We start from the raw sequence: 24198 nt of genomic DNA, 5'->3' as shown, positions 1-24198 counted from the left end.
AAGGAGTTTGTGCATTCTTCCTGTGACTCTGTGGGTTTCCTCTGGGTGCTCGGGTTTCCTCCCACATTTCAAAGACATACAGGTTAGTTAATTAATTGGTCAGATGTTACCATGCTGTATTGCTAAATAAAAATAAATAAAAATTAAGTTTCATCAGGTCTAGCTGAGTAGTTAATTTCCATTAGAAAAGGTTTTTATAATTGCAACAAAGCAGAACTTGTTAAAAATCTAGTCCAACACAAAGATCATTTATAGTAATGGACAGTATTTTGCATAGAACTGACTTTATCCCCTCCCAAAACAATTCCAGAATTAAAGCACAGTATTTATTTGATTTATTTAATGTTTTTATTAAGTACATTTGTTTTTAGCTATTTAACTTTTACAATTAAATTTGATTTTAATACATTATATAAACAGATCCAAAGTAATTGCAAAGATAAAATTGTGAAATAAAAATACCAAGACTAAACACAATGAATTTAAAAGATGGAATTTCTTTAGCAATTTTCCTTTTAGATTTGTATCAGTGTGGGTGACAACAAAGAACAGGTTGGTGACTACTGGAGAGACAGTTGCCAGCTCAGAAAGATGGCAACCAGGGGAGGAAGGGCTAGCAAACCAACCTTCATCTTCTGAGAGGAAGAAACCCTATAAACTATGAACAGACCTTCTGAGACATAACCCAGGGGTACCCAAGAGAGAGGGGAGGATGAGCACTTTGCCAGGACGGACTCTAGAATGTCAACCTTTGCGAAAAGATCATCAATTAAAAGTGACAGATGCATTTGCGCTTACGATTCATTCCTGGTGAGATGTAGTAGGTTCCCACAGTGCCCAGAACCTTCAAGTGCTAGAAACTCTCACTCCAGGCAGAGTAGCAAATCACTGGCAGGTTATGTGGCCTCCAACAAGCCATCAGAGGGAGCGACTACAGTTTGAGGATGTACTCCAAATCATTGAAGGAGGATGTAGTTAAGACAGCTGCAGAACAGTCAGCTATCACTGTCAGCTTTGTTGCTAAGAGATTTGGCTTAGTGGAGAAGAAAACCAGCAAAGTCCCCTATCCAATGGACCATGGGCCGGCCAAAATACACCAGCTAATCAGGAGCTCCAATCCTAACTAAACAGTACGGGCAGGCGCAGGGAAACAAGTGAAAGAGAGAAACCAACACTTGCTAAGCTCTGTAAATCATATGCTTATGGCACTGTACAAGGCAGAATGGCATAAAAGACAGGGAAGAGAGCGAGCCACAACCCAATGGGATTCAGCTGCTTGGACAGAAGCATAGCGCGCACCTCATATGTACCAAACTAGAGATGGATCCACACCTTCAGAACAGATAGGGTAATCTGACATAAGGGAAAGGTCACTAACTAGTGGAGGTTGCAGAGGGAGTCCGGATCCCCAAAGAGAACTCCAAGCACAGTGAACAGTTTAGATACATTTGCTGCTCAGTGTGGAAGGGGAAGATATTTTTCAGTATCGCTTCCTGTCGCCCAAGTTTTTTTTCTCAAAAATGGCTACATTGATACATCTGTACAGAAGGGAGGGATTCTCAGTGTGCCAAGATGCCTGGATCACATGGGCATGGGTCCCCAGTGCAAAGGAAAGGATGACCTAGTCCTACTGCGGCTAGACCTCGCCAACGTGTACAGGTCACTACCACACAAGCTGGTGGAGATCGCGCTGAACTGACATCATGTTCCAAGGAAGATAAGGGACCTCGTCCTAGACTACTACAGGAAGTTCAGATTGAGTCTCGCCTCAGGAACAACCACATTAGGCTGGCATTGGCTCGAGAAGGGCATTATAAGCAGATGTACAAGCAGGTTAAGGCAACCCAAGTGGAGTGTGGAGGCCCCCTAAGACAAGTGTGCAGCAGCTCCCCTCCACCCCCCAAAATCAGAACCTTCATGGAAGACATCATGGTGAAAATTCTCTCCTTGGCATTACAGGGACTGAGAGCCTTCAGGACCGCCCCAGAGGCTGCTGAACGTACCTCCAGATGACTATGGCTCAAGAGGTGTGATCTGTGGACCAAGTTCAAGTTCACTGTCATTCTTCCATACATGAATAGCCATGAATACAGCCAAATGAAACAGCATTACTCCAGGGCCAAAGTGCAACACATAGCACCAACAGTCACACACAGGACAAAGCACATTTAACACGTAAAATAGCAAGCACATACAAAATAGCAGTCACACGAAAAATACAGACCAAGACCCTGAGTCCATGATTGTTACAGAAATCTGCAGCTGAACACAATTCAGCTTTGTCTTCCGCAGAGCAAATGCTGCTGCTGGGAGATGTGCCAGGGCCAGATCAACCCTGGCTGGGTCACATGGGCAAGGAAGGGTGCCTGATGTTGAAAGACCTGAAACAGCCACTAACCCCAGGTTACATCCCTGATGAAGTGTCCCAGTGCATCCTACGATGTATCTCAGCATCAAATAGAGTGATTAAAAGTTTCCCTTGATATTACTTGTAATTCGCCTCAAGATGTGCTTCCTCATTCATAGTCTTAGACAGTACTGTGCAAAAGTACTGGGCATACATATATAGCTAGGGTGCCCAAGACTCTTGCACAGTACTGTAGTAATTTCATGTACTACCTTGTACTGCTGCCCCACAAAAAGAAACTAATTTCATGAGTGATGCTAAACCTAATTCTAATAGAGGTCTCTATTGTGGGCTTACAATGGGAAGGAGGCAGGGAGAGAGGAATTATGGTTGAGAAAAGGAGAAGGTAGTGGGAAGCACCAGAGGGACATTCTGTAATGATTAAATAAACCAATTGTTTAGAATCAAATTACCTAGCCTGGTGCCTCAGGGCTGGGTGTATTTGCACCTGAACCATCCCCCACCCCGGTACTCCTTCTCTGCCACCTCTCTCGTACCTGCCCCACAGCACTTCACCCTCCCTATCCCCAACATCCTTTGGTCCCACCAGATCAACAAACTCATTCACTGCTCCATACTGAGAAATACAGTACCATACAAAAGTCAGCAATGTCACATGAACTACCCCGCTGATAATTGCAGAGTAACACACACAGTGCCGGAGGAACTCAGCAGACCATCGACAGAGAGGAATAAACTGTGGAGGGTTTGGGCTGAGACCCTTTATCAGGATTACTGTATACTACCTCCTCTCCCATGAGAAGAAACATTCTCAGTAAAGGGAAAGGGGAAATATGCATCAAATAATCAATAACTGATTGGGCAAGAAATGATTACATGGCCTCCTATACAATACCTGAGCCCATCTTTATCACAATTTGGCTTAAACTAGGCTATTCCTGAGCAGAGGATGTAGCAACAACATGTTGTTCAAATGAACAGTTGTGGAGTATCTGTGTGCTCTTGGTAGATGCCTTGTGGAAAGCACACATCTCTATTAGTTCATCTGAGACATAAATGGAAGAATTGCCAAGTATAATGCAAAAATATTTGGTTCAATTAATATTTTAATTATTTTAAACGTGTTTTTGGTCTTTTAAATTTTACAATTAGTTTTGACTTAAAGTATTACTTCAACAGATCCAAAGTGATTATGAATGTAATTTAAAGTGGCAACTTGACAACCACAGAGAGTCTGGGGCCAAGGGTGTTCTGTTAACATAGCGGGCAGGCCACTGTAGAACCCACATTGCTTCACACCTCACTACCCTGGACCATCTAAGAAACATTGATGCCAGGGAAACAGGAAAAAAAATCTCAATCTATGTCACACATGCACAAAGGTGCATTGCCTCAATGTCAACTTTTATACATGCATTTTTGTACAAAAAAGGTATCATAAAAAGCAACAATTCTTAAAAAGTATTTTAATTAACATTTCTAAACTATTTAAAACAAAGTTTATGAAGCAATGCACCACAGGAAGAACAAGTCACAATGAGAACAATAGTTTATTCCTGCACAAGCAAAACGGGATGAAGTGTAGTTCTACAATTTTACAAAACATGCTGTGTGTAGCTGCTATTGATCCTTGTTCTGCAATTTTGTTGAAGAGAGGGGAAAACAGTGCCTGGAAGTACATGTTCAAGGAGCCCACGCGGCTACGCAGACTGGAAACCAGGCAAGCGCACGCCGAAACAGGAGTGCTACCAGGACATCGCAAGGACTCCCACCGTTCAGGCCGTGATATCTTCTCGCTGCCACCACTGGGCAGGAGGTACAGTAGCCTCCACCAGGTTCAGGGACAGTTATTATCAAACAAACATCAAGCTCCTGAACCAGAGTGGACAATTTCACTCAACATGGAGCCGATTCCACAACCTATAGACTCTATTACTCATTCTCTCAGAATTATTTATCTATAATTATTATATTTTTCATTTCTATTTGTATAGTTTGTCTTTTTTTGCACATTGGTTGTTATTCGTTGTGTGTACTTTCTCATTGATTCTGTATTATTTCTTTGTTCTACTGTGAAAGCCTGGGCAAGAAAACGAATCTCAGGGTGATATATTGTGACATATACGTACTTTGATAACAAATTTACTTTGAATGTTGAAGATGAGAATGTTTCCAGGAGGGTCACCTGCTGGTGGTCACGTGTACATGGCATCGTGCAAATTTTCCAAACGCTGCTCCTTCTCTTTTCTTCTCTCCTGTAGGTATAAGTTTTTAAAAAATAATTTTGCAGTCATCACTCTGCAGAGCGCCAACATGTCAACAATTCATATCAAGATTTGCTACAGGGCCCTCGAATGCCCTCACTGTTCTCTACACCTGCAGCTTCCCTGGCTCCTCCAATGCTCAGTCTCAGGCTCATTAACACCAACATATTTCATGAAATTTATTGTTTTTAACTACAGCAGTACAGTGCAACACATAAATATAACTAAATTACAGTAAAAAATACATATCAAGTAAATAGTGTGAAAAGAGAACAAAAATAGTGAGGTAATACAGAGTTGCATACAAAAAATTACCATTCTCTTGTGCCATTTTGAGTCTATTGGTAGCCTGATCCCTTGACTACAAAGATCGGGCAGTCTGGAGTCCCTGACATCTATCAGTTGCATTTGCTCCCAGTCCCAGATATTGCCTGATAAGCAAATTGGAGTTCAGATCATTCTCCTCTACGTTGTTTTATTATCTTTAACTTAAAAGACCTCCTCCGGGGAAGGATCCCATTAATGATAACTTTAATTTATTTGACGTGGCATGTTTCAGCCACTAGATGATACTCCTCAGACGGGATTTGCAGTTGGTTCCAGAAGACTTAACTACAATCTCCCAGATGTAATCCTAGATCTTCAGTCATAATGATTCTATATGATGACCAGGCACACATTCTGGACTGAACACCAAGAGCTTTATTTTGTTTTCAAAAACATACAAGTTGCTATGCTGTGGTGAGTAGGCTAACAAGTGCATCGAGGCCAGAACAGTGCATTTATTCACCAAGTTAGAACAGATATTTTTAAGAGGTTATTGTATTTGGCACTCTTCAAGTTGGACAGCACTTGTAAAAAATACTGAGAGTCAAAGGGAGAGTCAAAAATGTATTTTGATATAAACGTATATGAGTTCACAATCAAGAACAGTCTGATAGCAGCATCACTGACCCTAATGGCCAAGTCCCAAACAACTTCCCTTCAGAACAAAAATAAAGAGGAATTTCTCTGGCCAGAGGGTACTGAGTCTGTGGAATCCATCACCACTGATGGCTGTGAAGGCCAAGTCACCTGGTATATTTAAAGCGGAGGTTGATAGATTCTCAATCAGTAAGGGCATCAGAAGTTATAGGGAGAAGGCAGGAGAATAAGGTTGAGGGGGAAAATAAATCAGCTATGATGGAATGGGGGAGCAGACTCGATGGACTGCAAGGTCAAATCATGTCTTATGGTCTTAAGTCAGTTAAAAGTCTTATTACAGAGTAAACTGTGATTTGTTCTTCAAAGGTTTTTTTTTAATGTGAGGAGAATGACACAGCCTAAACTTCTAATTTCAATGTTTAAAAATGCATGTTTTCCGTCTAATAATACCTACCACTTCCATAAAAGTATTAATGACATGGTGTGATCTACAAAAGATCCACTCTTTTATCCAATAAAACACGCTGGCATCCTAACAAGCAAAAATAAGCCATTAACCTTCTGGACATACTCAGGAACTCTAGTTCTAATCATTTGAAAGTAAACTTCTCATTGTGAATGCATGTTGCTGATCAAATATAGAGTTGTACCAAACCTTCAGAGTATGTGCCACGTGTTAACTTAATTCCTTACTGCATTCGACATACAAACACATAAATGAACTGATTAAGATTTTTCCCCACAGGTAGGCTTAACATATTAGGAACATCCCATGAAGTTCAAATTTGAAAAAAACAATAGCAAACCACTATCGTAGAAAAAATTTGCCAAGAACAATCATGGTCATGGAAGAACCTTGAATGCCCACATGATACGATATGGCACATGATGAACAAAAGAAATGTCTTTTATATTCATTCCCTCTTCCACTAGCACACTGTGTACAACCTACAAAACATATAAACGTGAGTACATCTGTAAAGAGCCAGCATTTATTACACTTCCCTAACTGCTTTCCCCTTTGTGCATAGCATCTTACTGGAAATGAAACAACCCCTTTTGATCCTGCCTGCCCTTAATAGCCTCCAAGAGGTCATGGTTTGGAGGCTTATGTGCCTCAATAATCCGGACAGCTATGTTGGGGCTTTATGCGTTGGCTTTTGGTAGGGTCACCCATGCCAAACAGGTCAAGGGCAGAGGCCAGATTAAGAATGGTTTACTGGTCCTCCAAGTTCGGGGTTCAGCTTAGGCCTAAAAACACTGATTGGTAAAACAAAAATTGTTACGGAAATAGCAATGAAGAATCCTTCTGCATCTGGGTGCGATGGTATTCCTGAATCTCCATCTGGGACTTTGCATGACTTCAGTAGTGAAAACCCAGAGGAGGCTACTGATGAGAAGGAAGCCCTGAACACTGTCAGAGTTGGAGGAGCTTCACTGCTGCCCCAAATGGCAGTGGCACAACAGGCAGTAAGTACCCTCAATACAGAGTCCCAGACATTGCTTCCAGGTGAAAGAGTGATTATTTAAATTTAGTGCATCATGTTCACTGTATTGTACTACCTCTCTACACCCAGGAGACCAAACACAGTTTGCTTTGCCAAATTCCTCATTCTTTGTTTTTGTGACATCAAGCTTACTATGGTTGCCTTTGTTCATGTGTATTTTTCTCTAAATCCCTGCAAGAAAATGAACTCATGGTAATATGTGGTGACATACAGTATATGTACATTGCTAATAATGGTCCTTTGACCTAGCAACTCTTTCTGTTATCTCCATTGTATCATCCCTGGATTCAGTCGATATTCATATGAACCTTGATGAGGCACCAGTAGCACATACAAAGTGCTGGAGGAACTCAATAGGTCAGGCAGCATCTACAGAGGGAATAAAAAGTCGACCTTTTGGGCTGAGATCCTTCATCAGGACTGGAAAGGAAGTTTGGGGGGGGGGATACACAAGAATAAGGTGAGGAGGAGGGGTAGGAGTACATTCTAGAAAATGATAGGTAAAGCCAAGTGAGAGGGTAGGTAGGTGGGTGGGGGAAGGAGGGTGCAGTGAGAGGCTGGGAGGTAAAGGGCTGAAGAAGGAGGAATCTGATAGATGATGAGAGTAAACAGTAGGTGAAAAGTCAGGAGGAGGGGTACTGCGGGGAGGTGGTAGACAGGTAAAGAGGTAAGAGGGGAGTTAGAGTGGGCAGTGGAAGAAGAGAGAAGGGGGAAGAGGTAAAAACTCCAGTAAATTCATTCATCTTTCAGTTTATTACTTTGCAACCTCCCAAACTCCACACTGCTTTCAGAAATTTCAAATCACGTTCATGGTCTCCAATTTTCAGCTGTTGCTCGTCATTCTACTTTTTAGCTGTTTTACACTTCTGGGCTCACTTTCTGTTTCTTTCTTGTCCCATTTTGTACTGTGGCATTAACCCTTCTGTCATTTATCCTCATGTGGATTTCACATGATCAAAGGCCTTTCTTTCTATGCTTTCTACTTCTGATGAAGGGTCTCGGCTCAAAATGTTGACAGTTTAGTCCCATCCATAGATGCTGCCCGACCTGCTGAACTCCTCTGGTACATTGTGTGTATTGCTCTACATTTCCAGAATCAACAGTACCTCTTGTATTCTTTCTGCTTACTCTATTTCCATAAGAACCATGGTGTATAAATTCTCTATCTGCTGGGATTTGAGCAACTGAGTTACAGGGAAAGGTTCAATAGGTTAGGACTTCATTCCCTGAAGTTTAGGAGAACAAGGGGAGATTTGATAAAGGTATACAAAATTATGTTAATTTTAATTCATAATTCAAGTAGGATTTTTCCACTGAGGTTGGGTGAAATTAGAAGTTACAGGTTAAGGGTGAAAGGTGAACTATTTAAGGGGAACTTCTTCACTCAGAGGGTGGTGTGAGTCTAGGTCGAGTAGAAATGGTGGATACAAGCTTGATTTTAACATAGAGATGTTTGTACAAGTACATAGACAGGAGGGGTTTGGAGGGTTATAGTCAAGGTGTGATTGATGGAACCAGGCTGAATAAGTTTGGCACAGACTAGATGGGCTGAATGGCCTGATTCTGTGTTGTAATGACTCTATAACTGTTCTCTAATGTTGAAGTTTTGATAAAAAGGTCAATGACTGAACATGTGAACAGTCCAATCTGTGGGTATTTCCTGCAGTTTATTTCAGTTCTTTGACATGTACTGTAGGTTTCTCATCTTACCTTCTCTTGCTTGTATTCTTCATACTCTTCATTGTCAGTGGGTAATTCAAGTCTGCACAAAGGGCATGAATTGGTCTGCAAAAAATAAATTTTCAATAGTTAGGGAATTTCTGCAGTAAATCAATTTAAGAATGTTGGAGGAACTCAGCAGATCAGGCAGCACCTCTACAGAAGAATAAACGTCAACTGTTTAGATGCTGCCTGACCAGCTGAGTTCCTCCAGCATCTTGTGCATTCCTCAAGATTTCCAGCATCTGCAGAATCTCATATTAATGTAAAAATGTGCGCAGAAAAATTATCGAAGTACATATGTTACCTTGAGATTAATTTCCTTGCATTTACAGGAAAGTAACTATACATTAACAAAGACTAACAATGTGCAAATGACAAATTTTGCAAATAAAAAATAATACTAAGAACATGGTTTCTTAAGAGTCCTTGAAAGTTACTCTGCAGGTTCTAGAATCAGTTCAGAGTTGTGGTGAGTGTAGTTATCCACTCTGGTTCTCAACAGCCTGATGGTTGTAGGGTCATAACTGTTCCTGAACCAGACCATACAGGAGCTAAGGCTTCTATACCTCCTGTCTGACAGCTGTGCATGAAGAGAGCATGGCCTGGATGGTGGGGTCCTTGATGATGGATGCTGCTTTCTCATGGCAGTACTCCTTGTAATTATGCTGAATGGTGTGGAGGACTTTGCCTGTCATGGACTGGGCTAAATCTACCACGTTAAGAGTCATAGAGCACTATGACCCAGAAACATGCCCTTCAGTCCATCTAGTCTGTGCTGAACTGTTATCCTGCATAGTTCAACGAGATAACCCCCTCATTATTCTAGACTTGAGCTTGTCCAAGCCCAGAATCAACTTCTGCACTTTTCTGTTCCTGGGCATTCCATACCAGGCTGATGAAACCAATTAGGATACTCTTTACTGTGCACCCATAGAAGCATGCCAACAATTTTGGTGACATGCAAATCTACACAAACTTCTAAGAAAGTAGAGGCATTGACATAAACACAAAGTACGCTGCAGATGTTGTGGTCAAATCAAGACGTACACAAAAACTGGATGAACTCAGCAGGTCGGGCAGCATCCGTTGAAAGGAGCAGTCAACGTTTCCTGGAAACGTTAACTGCTCCTTTCAACGGATGCTGCCCGACCTGCTGAGTTCATCAGAGGCATTGACATGCCTTCTTTGTGATGACACTTATGCCAGGACCCAGGACAGATATCTAGATGTGATGACAAATTCACCTGCGTCATTAAGGGAAGAATTCAGGGAAGTCAAATTATTGCCTAAAAGAGCAAGAGACATGACACTAGAAACAAGGACTTTTTTAAAAAATGGAGGAACTAAAAAAAGTTGAGCACTTTGAAGTAAACTAATCCACTAATTGCAGCAGAACAGATTCTTGCTCCAAATGTGCTCCTTCAATAGAATTTGCATCCCAGTTCTAATGAATTACCAGTTTTCCATTAAAAAATTATGTGACCACTGACTCCAGACAAACAATCTCTAAATAGTATTGATAATGGCTGGGGTCACCTGTCTTATTTATTTTTAACTTGCTGAGATACTGCGTGGAGTAGACCCTACCCAGCAAACTACCAATTTAATCCTAACCTAATCACGGGACAACTTACAATCACCAATTAACCTACAGACCAGTACATCTTTGGAAAATGGGAGGGAACCGGAGCAGCGGAGGAAACCCACGTGTTCACAGGGAGAACATACAAACTCCTTACAGGCAGTGATGGGAACTGGACCCGGGTCATTGGAACTGTATTGTGCCGACCGCAACAACACCATTTACACTGTAAAGTCACTGCCCAGAAGGCAGCAATGGCAAACCACTTCTGTAGAAAAATTTGCCAAGAACAGTCATGGTCATGGATAGACAATGATCGCCTACTCCATATAACACAGCACTTATGAATTAATGAGCAAAATAGATGATGCTGTAGAACAATGCAAGTGGTCATTGGTAAATAAATAAAAGGAAAGGTTTAAGGAAAGAACCCTCCCAAAAATAGGCGTCTCCATGAGTAAGAAGAATTGAGGTTAGTGATTTTCTAGCCACCCTAAGAGACTGCACCCTTAAAAATGTTATAAAGCTAAAAAAAAATTGAATTGTACAATTATATGTTAATTAGATGAGGAGAAGGAGAAAGAGGATTGATGCATATACACTCTTACCTTTCCTAACCAGGGCAAAATACAATCAGAATGGAAGAAGTGTTCACATGGCATTTTCTTCACAACCTCTTCTTCCTCAAATTCTAATAAGCAAACCGGGCATTTGAGGCCCTTGTCTGAAATAAACGACATAATCTTTATTATAATGCATCATAAAAAACTTGGCAACACACTTTGATGTCACTTCTCATCTAAATGAAATGTGGAATTACCGAGCAGTTGGTGGGCAACATCACTGTGGAAGACAAAGATGCACTTTTCATTCCATGACTATTATCAGATTTTCAACATATCCATTCCCAATACGAGCTGTTGCCAGTAAGCCAGCATGTATTGCCTTTCAGTGATTGGAAAAAGTATAGTGAAATCTTTTGTTAAGGTGCAAGTACTCTGCTGTACGTCTTCTGCATTTGTTCTAATGTTACCGCAGACTTCCTGTTGTTATGTACCCCGTAACTGGGTGTCTAACCAGCAGAGAAAGTATCCATTGGAGTCTGGTGGTACTATACTAAAGGTGTTTATTAATAAAAATAAGCAAAACCATATCAATAATGCAAATATACATATAAAACCAGTTAGCAGTAATAAACCTAAAAGTGTAGGAATAATAATAATCAATAATAAACAAGCTCTATCAATGTCTAGGAGTAAATAAATTGTCATAGAAAAGTATATTCAGTTCAGTTCATGAGTGCTGATGTAGTTATAGTTGTTGTATTGTAATTGTTAGAGAGAGAGAGAGAGAGAGAGAGCAAGCAAGATGTAACAGCTACAGTCAGGCAAACCTCTCTTTGCTTTCTTAATCCATCGTATCAGTGTGGTCATTCAGTTATGACCTCTCCATCCTTCGGCTAGACCGTTCTTCTGTGGTGGACTCGTCACTCTGGCATGAGTGGACACACACACAAGTCCCCACTGGCCCTGTGTTAACACTGATAGCCTTAATGACCGACCTCCTGGTTCAGTCTTCAAAGCCCCCACCTTTCTTGTGGGTTCCAACACTCAATCAGTGTCCACTGGTGTGTCTGGAGGGTCTCTCTCCAGACCTGTCTTTTATCCCTACTCACGGGGACTCAGTTATCCATCACGTCTGAATGACTGTGTCCATCAAATAAGGCCACTCCTTCAGTCCACTGAGGAATGTTTATGAGTAAACTATTGTCCTTGCAGCGAAACAATAAATAATTCAAAAAGGAGTCACAATACGATTAATCAGCAACTTCCCCCTCTCTCATCTGTTGCCAATGTTCTTGCTTGTTTTTCCGTCTCTCTTTCTCATGGTCAGCATAGCAACAGTAATAGTTCGTGTTTCTCGGGGGGGGGGGATGGTTAACTCTGTACCCCATTGTCCATTAGGTCTATTCATCACTCATAACACCCCCATCCTTCCGGGAATTTTCACCAGGGGGAGAATTAACTAATTAAGCACATGACTGAATTACAGAGTTTAACAAATACAGTAGTTGTCTTAACTACTAAAATAATAGAGACACGTTCAAATTAACATCTAGATAAACAATCAGCAATTACATCGTCACTCCCTTTAATATGTTGTATTAATTTCAAATTCCAGTAACAACAGACTCCAATTTAATAACCGCCTATTTTTATTTCATTTCGTCAGCAAAAAAAATACTAAAGGGTTGTGATCTTAGCTTAAGTGTATATTACAAAGTGTGAACCAGTACATGTGTGATTATACTGTGGTACATTATAAAAGTTTGTGCAAATACTAATCTCTATTTTACTTTTAAACTTAACATTCAATCTTCCATGATGTTGTCTTTATTTTTCACATGCTTTGTCAAATTCCCTCAAAACCAGATCCTGTGGCATTTGTCAACCTTTGTCCCTTTTCCACTTAACTCTCACGTGGTCAGCTTGCTCACCAGTGTGGAATAGGCCATCACAGACTCCTTTCAGAGGAGTTACCTTATCACCAATGTTCCAAACCAAGTCCACTTGCTGAATTTCCACACAATTTGTTAATTTTAAGAAAGTCAGTAATTTTATCTTCAGGATTTTTCATTCTATTTGTTTTCAGTTTAACAGCGGCAGATGATCCCTCTTGGTCAAAACAACATTTCAAGTTCTGCCTCTCCAAATCACATACTTGAACATCAGCAAGTTGTTTATCCTTAAATTTCCAAACAAACTGTAATTGATTCACAGGCACCTTGTTAACAAGCCATCAAATAACGGTCCCTTCACTTTTGTCAATCCTTCTAAAACCAATTAAGACTTTAAATTTTCTTTATTCAATTTAGGAACAACACCTTTCCCTTCTCCTTCAGTAATATTCACATCACCAGCTTTCCTTTCATCATTAACTTTTAACACCTTCTAACACAAACAACTGAAAATTCTCACTTTCCATTGGTACCAAGGTTAATCCTTTCTTCACTGAACCAAGTCCATCTGACCCAAAAGGACTGCATTCCTTTTCAACTAAATCAGATACCTCAGACTTTTCCTGAGTTTCAATACTAGGTTCAGTACCCTGTGCATCCACATCCTTCACATCCTGAACACACTCAAACAGGACATCTAACTCTTCCAGGCTTTCCATACCAGTCCCCTTTTCAAATTCTAAGTTCCCCTGATCCTCCCAGTTACTCTCTGGGCCACTCCCCTTTGGAGTAAACTCAACCTTGCGGGTTAAAACAGCCTTGTCTGCTAACCCAGCAGACTCCCTCAAGGTAGCGGCATCCTTTTCATTTAGGACAGCCCTTACATCATTATCGGGAACACACTTAAATTCTTCAACTTCTTCAAACAGTTCTGTCAAGCCAGACAGATCATCCATGTCCAACCCTGGACCTTCTAACTGCCTTATCTATTTCTCATCTTTACTCTGTGCCTCCATAAATTCTCTCTTGGCTAAAGGTAGGTCTACCTCCTCTCCTTTACTCTCTTTCACCCCAGTATCCTCCGTTTTACCACCCTCTAACCCCTCTTGGTACAGGGTTGGTAAAAACGTCTCCGCCAAATCAACACTGGACTCATTTAAACTGGCTTCTTTCTCAGCCGCCTTTCTCGACATGCTGCGAGTGATCACGCATGTGGGATAGATCTCAGAGTCTATGGGCGGGTCCTCAGCACTCACAGGCTTGCTTGTTAATTTCACTGCTGAACACATGTCACCACCTGCTAAATCATTACCAAGAAGGATGTCCACGCCGTCTCTCGGAAATTCTGACCGCACCCCTATTTCGATTGGTCCAGATACCAGGTCACATTTTAAAATGATCCTGTGCAAAGGTACAGCTTCTGTCCCTTTTCCTATGCCTCTTAACACAACCTCTCCAGTTTCAGGACCAAAATCTAGCACCTTACTTATGATCCATGACTGGTCAGCCCCAGTATATCTCCAGATTCTCACTGGAACTGGGGTTTCTCCTTCTTTCACAGACACCGTCCCTTACGAAATAAATTTCTCATGCCCCTCTCGTACTCTATCTACTTTTGCCTCCCTCATCAATCTACTGATCGACTCAATGCAACCTGTCGGGACTGCCGTTTTCCCTTTTCCTGTCTCCTTCTTCGGAGCAAAATACTTAAATGCTATATGACCAGCTTTCCCACAATTATAACAGGTAAAGCTAGGAACCTTCCTGCTAGCCTGCTTTTCCTCCTCACCTTTACCACTAGCTCCCAGCTTATTCTCTACCTTAGCCGGCGGGCTTTTTCTACTGTCCCTACTACCTTTCTGCTAACTCTTATTTGAGGAAAACTTTGACTTGTGGGTTAAGGCGTACTCGTCCGCTAACTTGGCAGTCGCAGACAGTTTCCTTCTCCTTCTCATCCAAGTACGTCTTCATATTTTCAGGGATACAACTTTTAAATTGCTCCATCAACATTAACTGCACCAGTTTATCATAATCTCCAACAACCCCTTTTGAGGCGCACCAACGCTCATAAAACATCTCTATCTCACGGGCAAACTCTAAATACGTGTGGTTCCAGGGCTTCTTCAAATTCCAGAACTTCTGCCGGTATGCCTCTGGCACCAACTCGTAACTCCTCAGTACAGCCCTTTTTACTTCCTCATAATCCTTAGACTCATCCATGGACAATGCCGAATACGCTTGCTGAGCCTTCCCCCTAAGTACGCTCTGTACCAGAACAGCCCATTTTCTCTCAGGCCAGTTCTGGTTCACAGCCACTTTCTCAAAACGGAGGAAGAACTTATCGACATCCATCTCCTCAAATGGAGGTACCAACTGGATCTCCCGACTAATCTTGAACCTCTCATTTGGGTCTGCCGCCCGGTCTCTTCCCTGCTGTACTTTCTCTATTTCCAGCGCATGCTGCCTCTCTTTCTCCCTTTCCTTCATCTGCCTTTCAGCTTCATCCTTCTCCCTTTCAGCCACCTCTTTCCTCCTTTCAGCTTTCCTTTCTTCCTCCTCTCTTTCCAGCTGCCTCATCTGAAGTTCATGCTTGCTCTGTTTCTCTTTCTCAGCCAACTTTAATTTTTCTATCTCTAACTAAACCTCCCCCTCGGCTGGTTTCCTCACAGGGAACAGGTCCAATTCATCTGGTGTGAACACACCCTTGGATACATAATGCATAGTTATTTCTCTCTGTATATCCACCTTTCTCATCGACGATGTCACCTCTGGGAGATCTAACCATTTTGCAACATTCACCAATTCAGCCTTCCTTTCTTCCTCCTCTCTCCTCCTTTCAGCATCCCTTTCAGCCTTCCTGGCAGCCTCTAATGCCCCCGCAGTCGGGTCTTTTAAAAACAATGTCCATCTCTGCTGGTTGCCCGTCTGGTTAATCTCACAACCAGATCAGATAAGGGACTTTTATCCCGATTCACTGGCCCCCTAATTTGGTAAACAAATCTCGAGACAAGGCCCCATTTTGTTACGTACCCCATAACTGGGTGTCTAACCAGCAGAGAAAGAAGTATCCGTTGGAGTCTGGTGGTACTATACTAAAGGTGTTTATTAATAAAAAAAAGCAAAACCATATCAATAATGCAAATATACATATAAAACCAGTTAGCAGTAATGAACCTAAAAGTGTAGGAATAATAATAATCAATAATAAACAAGTTCTATCAATGTCTAGGGGTAAATAAATTGTCATAGAAAAGTATAAAGTTCAGTTCAGCAGTGCTGATGTAGTTATAGGGGGAGAGGGGGGAAGAGGGGGGAGGGGGGAGGGGGGAGGGGGGAGGGGGGAGGGGGGAGGGGGGAGGGGGGAGGGGGGAGGGGGGAGGGGGGAGGGGGGAGGGGGAGGGGGAGGGGGAGGGGGGGGAGGGGGAGGGGGAGGGGGAGGGGGAGGGGGAGAGGGAGAGGGAGAGGGAGAGGGAGAGAGCAAGATGTAACAGCTACAGTCAGGCAAACCTTCCTTTGCTTTCTTAATCCGTCGTATCGGTGTGGTCATTCAGCTATGATCTCTCCATCCTTCGGCTAGACTGTTCTTCTGTGGTGGACTCGTCACTCTGGCATGAGTGGACACACACACAAGTCCCCACTGGCCCTGCTTTAACACTGATAGCCTTAATGACCGACCTCCTGGTTCGGTCTTCGAAGCCCCCACCTTTCTTGTGGGTTCCAACACTCAATCGGTGTCCACTGGCGTGTCTGGAGGGTATCTCTCCAGACCTGTCTTTTATCCCTACTCACGGGGACTCAGTTATCCATCACTCCTGAATGACTGTGTCCGTCAAATAAGGTCACTCCTTCAGTCCACTGAGGAATGTTTATGAGCAAACTATTATCCTTGCAGCGAAACAGTAAATAATTCAAAAAGGAGTCACAATATGGTTAATCAGCAATTTCCCCCTCTCTCTTATCTGTCGTCAATGTTCTTGCTTGTTTTTCCGTCTCTCTTTCTCATGGTCAGCATAGCAACAGTAATAGTTCATGTTTCTTGGGGGGGATGTTAACTCTGTACCCCATTGTCCATCAGGTCTATTCATCACTCATAACACTGTAGTGTGGTAACTTGACCACTACACAATTCTCTTAATTAACATCCAGTAATCGTTTTAATCTAGTAATCAAATTTAAAGTTGTTATGGTGTAGAAGAACATGTGACAGGCCCTAATAAAGTAACTCCATGAGTTTCTTTGCCATTTCTTTGAAAATTATTGTTCTTCATGCCTATCCAATTTTACAATATAGAAATTTACAGCACAATACAGGCCCTTTGGCCCACAATGTTGTGCCAACCATGTAACCTACTCTAGAAAAGGCCTAGAATTTCCCTGCTGCATAACCCTCTGTTTTTCTAAGCCCCATAAACCTATCTAAGAGGTCTCTTAAAAGACCCTACTGTATCCACCTCTACCGTTGGCCGTGCATTCCACACACCCACTACCCTTTGTGACGGAGCTAGAGATGTCTCTGCCAACAGGGACTGACTGTGGCCTTTACGTCAAGAAGTCCAGGATCTAGTTACAGAGAGAGATGTTCAAACCCAATGAGGACAGTTTACCCAGCAGCTTCTGAGGGATGATCGCATTCAATACTGAGCTAAGGTCAAAAAAGTGTCCTGGAATATGAGGTACCATTTTCCAAGTGGGACACAGGACGAAGTGGAGTGCTTAGGCTATAGTATCATCATTTGACTGATCTGAGCGGTAAGCAAACTGGAAAGGACCCAATGTAGCAGGAAGGTGGGAGTTAATGTGAACCATAGCCGGCTGCTCAAAGCACTTCATTATTGTTGAGGTCAGTGCCACTGGATGGTTGTCATTGAGGCTTTTTGGGCAGACTAAATGCTATGTTTCGCCTAAGCCAAACAAAGCACATCAAAAACACACCATCCCTACCGTGAGACATGGCGGTGGCTGCATTACGCTGTGGGGATGCTTCACTGCAGCAGGCCCTGGAAGGCTTGTGAAGGTAGAGGGTAAAATGAATGCAGCAAAATACAGGGAAATCCTGGAGGAAAACCCGATGCAGTCTGTAAGAGAAGTGCGACTGGGGAGAAGATTTGTTTTCCAGCAAGACAATAACCCCAAGCATAAAGCCAAAGCTACACAGGAATGGCTTAAAAACAACAAAGTTAATGTCCTGGAGTGGCCAAGTCAGAGTCCAGACCTCATATCAATTCAAAATTTGTGGCTGGACTGGAAAAAGGCTGTCACTCACGATCTCCACGCAATAGAACAGAGCTTGAACAGTTTTGTAAAGAAGAATGGGGAAAAATTGCAGTGTCCAGATGTGCAAAGCTGATAGAAACCTGTCCACATTTTTGGCTTTAACTGCTGCCAAAAGTGCATCTACTAAATACTGACTTGGAGGGTAATTATGCAATTCATTATTTTGTTTATAATTGTAATAAATTTATATCAATCTGTAGAAATTTGTTTTCACTCTGACACAAAAGAGTCTTTTCTATTGATCATTGTCAGAAAAGCCAAATTAAATTCACTGTGATTCAGTATTGTAAAACAATAAAACATGAATACTTCCGGGGGGCGGGGGTAGAATACTTCTTATAGGCACTGTAGGCCCTTCCAGCCCTTTAAACTACACTGCCCAGCAAGCCCCCAAATTTTATCCTAGGTTCATCATAGGACAATTTACAGTGACCAATTAACCTTCCAACCGGCACGTCTTTGGACGGTGGGAGGAAACCCATGCACTCACAGGGAGAATGTACAAACTCTTTACAGCCAGCGGTTTGAAATTAACCTCTACTGTAGAGCATTGTGCTAACTACTATGCTACCATGCAACCTGTTAACTGAGGTTCTAACATCTTCAACATTTCACCTACGAATCTGTTGGGGTTGTCTATTATATCCGTTCCTCCTGACGCAGCCTCCTCTACATTGGTGAGACCCGTTGTAAATTGGGGGACTGCTTCATCGAGCAACTTTGTTCCATCCATCAAAAGCAGAACTTCCCAGTGGCCCAACATTTTATTTCTGATTCCCATTCCAACATGTCAGTCCACAGTTTCCTCTTGCATCACAACAAGTCCCATGCTCAGATGGAGGAGCATTACCACGTATTCCATCTTGATGGCATGAATATCAAATTCACCTACTTGTAAAATAAAATTCCCCCCCCCCCCCTCCCCTTCTACTCCCCACTCTGGCCTCTTACCTCTTATCACCTCCCCCGGTGTCCCTCCTCCTTCCCTTACTCCCATGGTCCAGTCTCCCTCGGGATCAATGAAGTATGCTATCAGGTTCTTTCCTCTGCTATCAGGTTCTTTCCTCTCCAGCCCTTTACCTTTCCTACCCACCTGGCTTCACCTATCACTTTCTAGCTTTCTCTTTCCCCTCCTCCCACCTTGACGGAATGTGCACTTCCATGAATGCTGCCTGACCTGCTGAGTTCATTGAGCGTTTTGTGCATGTTGCTCAGAGGGATATATACAGCCACAATCACAATATTAGTAGCAAACTGAAGGGCTTGCACTTCATCATGAGAAGCACATACTGCTTTTTCCTCTCCATTTCAATGCCCATAAGATAAAGGCCAGATGCAGCATCGATGCCAAGGTGAGAAACCAAGAACCTTCTAATCTATAATGCTCAGAAATACACACAGCATTTGTACATAGTTCTTTCCTTTTGCTTGTTTTTTCTTTCCACTCTTTTCTATAAGTGTATACCTCAGATAAATACTTTGTGGAGATTTGTAATATATATGATTATATGATATATATGTACAATGTCTGAAATACATCTTATGGAAATGACTGTTTGATGAACTTCAATTAAAAAAAATTATCAAAAAAAAAAAGAAATACACACAGCATCCATTCAATCAGACGCAACCCATCATTGACATGATTCAAATATTTAACAAGACTGCAATGCGAATTCTGCAAATTATAGCCACCACCGTGTCAGGCTTGAAAGACCTACCTGCCTGTGCTGGTGTTACAGGAATAGAAGGGAGATTTTTCACAATCTCCTTCTTAGCTGCAGGCGGTAGTCTGTGATCCCAGTCAGAAAAGTCTACTTGTCCCAGGTCTAGATCAATCCCTGCTAAAAGAGACCTTTAAATCAAAGAACATACACAAATAGAATATTACATTAGTTAGCATTTTTCAGTTTTCTGAAATCCAATCTTAAAACAAATCAAAATCAGTCAACAAGGTTCAATCAATTAAACCCTTAGTTCAGTGGAATACCATATACTTGATACTGTTTCACAATTTTAAATAAAATTTTACTGTGTGCATTTTAACAAGTCGCAATTCCCTATGATTAATTTTTGAGTGATATTTAATATGGTATTTGAATTTTCATGAACTGAAATTATGCCTTTAAATACAATAATAGAAATCTACAGCACAATACAGGCCCTTCAGCCCAAAATGTTGTGCCGACCATGTAACCTACTCTAGAAACAGCACAGTATTTCCCTACCGCAGAGCCCTCAATTTTTCTAAGCTCCATGTACCTGTCTGAGAGTCTCTTAAACCCTATTGTATTTACCTCTACCACTGTTGCTGGCAGTCCATTCCACACAACCCACCACTCTCTGTGTAAAAAACCTACCTCTGACATCCCCCTTGTACCTACTTCCAAGCACCTTAAAACTATGCCTGCTCATGTTAGCCACTTCAGCCACACGATCAATGCCTCTCATCATCTTGTACACCCAATCACCTGAACTCAAGTTACTGACTGTATTAAGTTGGCATTAGTTAAGAATTAATCTGGAAATGAAAGGGTTAATGTATGTTTGCGGGCTCTGGGCCTGTACACACTGGAGTTTAGAAGAATGGGGTGGGGGAAAGAGTCTCATTGAATATCACAAGGCCTAGATAGAGTGGATGTGGAGAGGATGTTATAGTGGGGAAGCCTAGGACCAAGGGGCACAGGTTCAGAATAGAGGGACATCCCTTCAGAACAGAGATGAGGAGGAATTTCTTTTGCCAGAGAGTAGATGCATGAAGTCATTGTGTTTACTTAAAGTGGAGGTTGATAGATTCTTGGTTACTAAGAGCAAAGGTTATGGGGAGAAGGCAGTAAAAATGAGATTGAGAGGGAAAATAAATCAGATATGATGGAACAGTGGGGCAAACTTGATGGGCCAAATGCCCTAAATCCGCTCTTACGTTTTAAGGTTTTATCCCCCTTAAGACAAGGGATAATTTGAGTGAGATAACAGAGTAGAATCAATGAAAACTACAGCCTTAATTGACTAAAGAACACTGTAGAAATATTCAGGATCTCCATCAGTAAAGTAAAACATTTCGGGTTAAGACACTTTGCCTGGACTAAAAAATCTGAAGATGAGGTAACCAGTATAAAGAAATGGTTGGGGGTCGGGGTGGGGGGAGCGGTGGGGTAAGAGCTGGTAAGCAACAGAAGGAGTCTGGTGGGTGAGGCAAAGGTGACATAGTGACACAGGCTGTGATGTGAGAGGTAGACATATAATCAAATAAGGGAGGTGGGGTGCGCAGATGGGAGCAGTGGGGGGAGGAATCCCAGTAAGAGGGTGAGAAAGAGAGAGATGGGTAGATGGAGGAGGTGGGAGAGGGGAAATGAACTGGGTAATAGGGGGCCGGGTTCAATTCAAGATTAGTTAACGCCATTTCCAGAACACAAGTGTAAAGGAGAACAAAACAATAGTTACTCTGGATCCAAAGCAGCACAGAAAGGTGATAAAGAGAATAATAAAATTAAAAATATAAATACATATGATAGCTTATATACATTGACTATATGCCCAATAAAGTGGCACAGGCCTGCCCATACATAAGGTGACTGACAGGAAATTATAAAGGCTGTATATATTTACTGTAATTCAGTTTTTCTCTATTATATATTGCATTGTACTGCTGCCACAAAGACAACAAATTTCACGACGTGTGTCGGTGATATTAAACCTGATTCTGATACACAGTGTCGCTCGCGTCAACAAGCAACACTGCTCGACGATGTGCTGTGGGAAACCCACACTCGTGTCACCACGATTTCCCTGCCAGCGTAGCATGCCCACAATTTACCAATCTGTACATTTTTAGTATTTGGGAAGAAAGCAGAGCATCTGGAGTAAACCTACACAGGTTTCCTTCGCAAGTCACCAAAAGGACGTACAAATTTTATTGATTTATTTATTGAAACACTTTCAGCCATGCTGCCCACTAATCCCCAATTTAACCCTAGCCTAATCACAGGACAATTTACAACGACCAATTAACCTACTGACCAGTAGGTCTTTGGACTGTGGGACAAAATCAGAGCACACAGAGGAAACCCACGCAGTCACAGGGAGAGCGTACAAACTCCTTACAGGCAGTGGCGAGAACTGAACCCGGGTTGCCGGTACTGTAAATCATGTTAACCACCGCACTACTGTGCCACCCGCCATCATGGAATTTTGTAAAGTCACTAACAGTGAGTGCATCCAAAAAAAATGTTTTTACAGCCACCTACTTTATAACCCTGGAGTGCCAACCATCAGGCATTTATCACCAAACCCACCAACTTCTCCAATGTATTGCCTTATTTAATTCACACTAATTGCTTCTTTGGACTGTTTATTTACTCCAGGTAGGTTGTTCTTCACCATTTCGATGAAGAGAAACAGTTTCATTTCTCAGTTCTAACAAAAGGTCATCAAGGTGAAACTTAATTCCTGTGCTCACTCCACAGACTAATACAGCACGGGAACAGGCCTTCAGCCCTACTGCGCCATGCTAACCTTTTTAAGCAAGTCCCATTGGGCCTATATCCTCCGAAACCTTTCCTTTCCGTGAACCTGTCAAGCCCCCTTTAAATATCAGAATCAGGTTTAATATCACCGACATACGTAGAGAAATTTCTATAGCAATGCATGCTATAGGAGGAATAGATTACAGTGAGTATGTATATTAAATAGTTAAATTAGTAATGCAAAAACAGAAATAAAGTGAAGCTTTGTTAACGTCTCAACCACTGCCTTTGACAGCTTGTTCCGTATATCGGCCAGGGGTTTCTATTAAAACTCTCCCCACTTATGCCTTCTAGTTCTTGATTCCCCAGCCGGGGGCGAATATTGTGTGCATTCAGCCTTTCAATGGCCCTCATAACTTTATACACCACTGTAAGATCTCCCCTCCTATCAAGTCCAAAGCTATTCTGAATGTCTACTTAAGTCCTGACGAAGGGTCTCGGCCCGAAACCCTATCGATGCTGCTTGGCCTGCTGTGTTCCACCAGCATTTTGTGTGTGTTGCTGTTTGAATCTCCAGCATCCACAGATTTCCTCGTGTCTGCTTAATTCATTCCCTTGTGTCCTCACACAGTCGTTCCAGCTTTATGGCATCTTTCCTACGGCAAGGTTGCCAGAGTTCAATACAATTTTCCAACGTTTTGCAGAAGACTCCAGAGACTTCTACAACACTTCCTGTCTCATTTCATACCGGCAGCGAGTCACAGGGCCTACACTGAGGCCTGTTTCTTTCGTGACATGTCACAGGAGTAATTTCGCCCACCATATATTTCATCCCGCTGTAAAAGTCATTAAAAAAGTTCTACCTGGCCAGCTCTAACAACGCGTTCTGTCGATACTGCTCCTCGGGATTCGTCGGCTCACAGTTATGCTCCTCAAAATACGAAGTCATTTTGCCGGAGACGCGCAAGCTTGGTCAGATGATTGACAGGTGGCGTGACCAATCTAATCTACGAGGTCAGCCACCGACTTCTCAGGCAAATCAACGGTGAGTAGGCGGGACCTTACTTTAGCTAAGTTAGGCTGTCCGGTTACTTCCGACCCCACGTGATTCACAGCCGGCCAATCAGAGAAACCTGGTTACAATCTCCAAGGGTAACCAGGTTGCCGAGCGACAGAGCCACGCGGCCTGAAGAGGAAAGTGCTGTTCAAGGAGTCCGAATCACTGGCCTATGTCGTGAAATTCGTTTATTTTTCGGCAGCAGTAGATTGCAATACATAATAAAAATAATAAATGACTGCATATGATAACAGTGCAAAAAGAGAACAAAAAGATAGTGAAGTAGTGTAATCAAATCACAAGAGAAAATCTGCAGATGCTAGAAATCAAAGCGACATATTGTACACAAAATGCTGGAGGAACTCAGCAGGCCAGGCAGCATCTATGGAAAAGAGTACAGTCGAGTACAATCGGGGGTGAAGAGGAATTTGAAGATGTTGCCAACAGAACAGATAAGACTAAAGAGGTGGTTCTGCTGCAGAAGCGCAGTTAATATTCAAGAAAGAACACATCTATTAAGGTTATAATATGTGGATTACTTCAGAGCCATGTACAAATTGGCAGAGGGTCAATAA

At 42.2% G+C, this 24198-nt stretch overlaps 1 protein-coding gene across 2 annotated transcripts; it reads right to left on the bottom strand.

Moving 5' to 3' along the window:
* Positions 1 to 339: 339 nt before the first annotated feature.
* rnf181 (ring finger protein 181) lies at positions 340 to 23583 on the bottom strand. Of its 2 annotated transcripts, XR_009511099.1 has the most exons (6): positions 23430 to 23583; positions 19822 to 19955; positions 10977 to 11092; positions 8775 to 8849; positions 4498 to 4623; positions 340 to 2034 (listed from the first exon to the last, which is right to left on the bottom strand). XR_009511099.1 is itself a non-coding variant. In XM_059963984.1 (5 exons), the coding sequence occupies exons 1-5, from the start codon at positions 23513 to 23515 to the stop codon at positions 4564 to 4566; spliced, it is 471 nt and encodes a 156-aa protein (XP_059819967.1). In that variant the 5' UTR covers positions 23516 to 23583; the 3' UTR covers positions 3820 to 4563. The 2 variants fall into 2 exon arrangements, 1 of the variants encoding a protein (XP_059819967.1); XM_059963984.1 differs by lacking the exon at positions 340 to 2034 and having other exon boundaries at positions 3820 to 4623.
* Between the last annotated feature and the right edge of the window lie 615 nt (positions 23584 to 24198).

Source organism: Hypanus sabinus, chromosome 1, assembly GCF_030144855.1.
Source record: "Hypanus sabinus isolate sHypSab1 chromosome 1, sHypSab1.hap1, whole genome shotgun sequence".
NCBI lineage: Eukaryota > Metazoa > Chordata > Chondrichthyes > Myliobatiformes > Dasyatidae > Hypanus > Hypanus sabinus.
The sequence above is the reverse complement of the archived record's forward strand: the minus strand, read 5'-3'. Positions and strand labels throughout refer to the sequence as shown.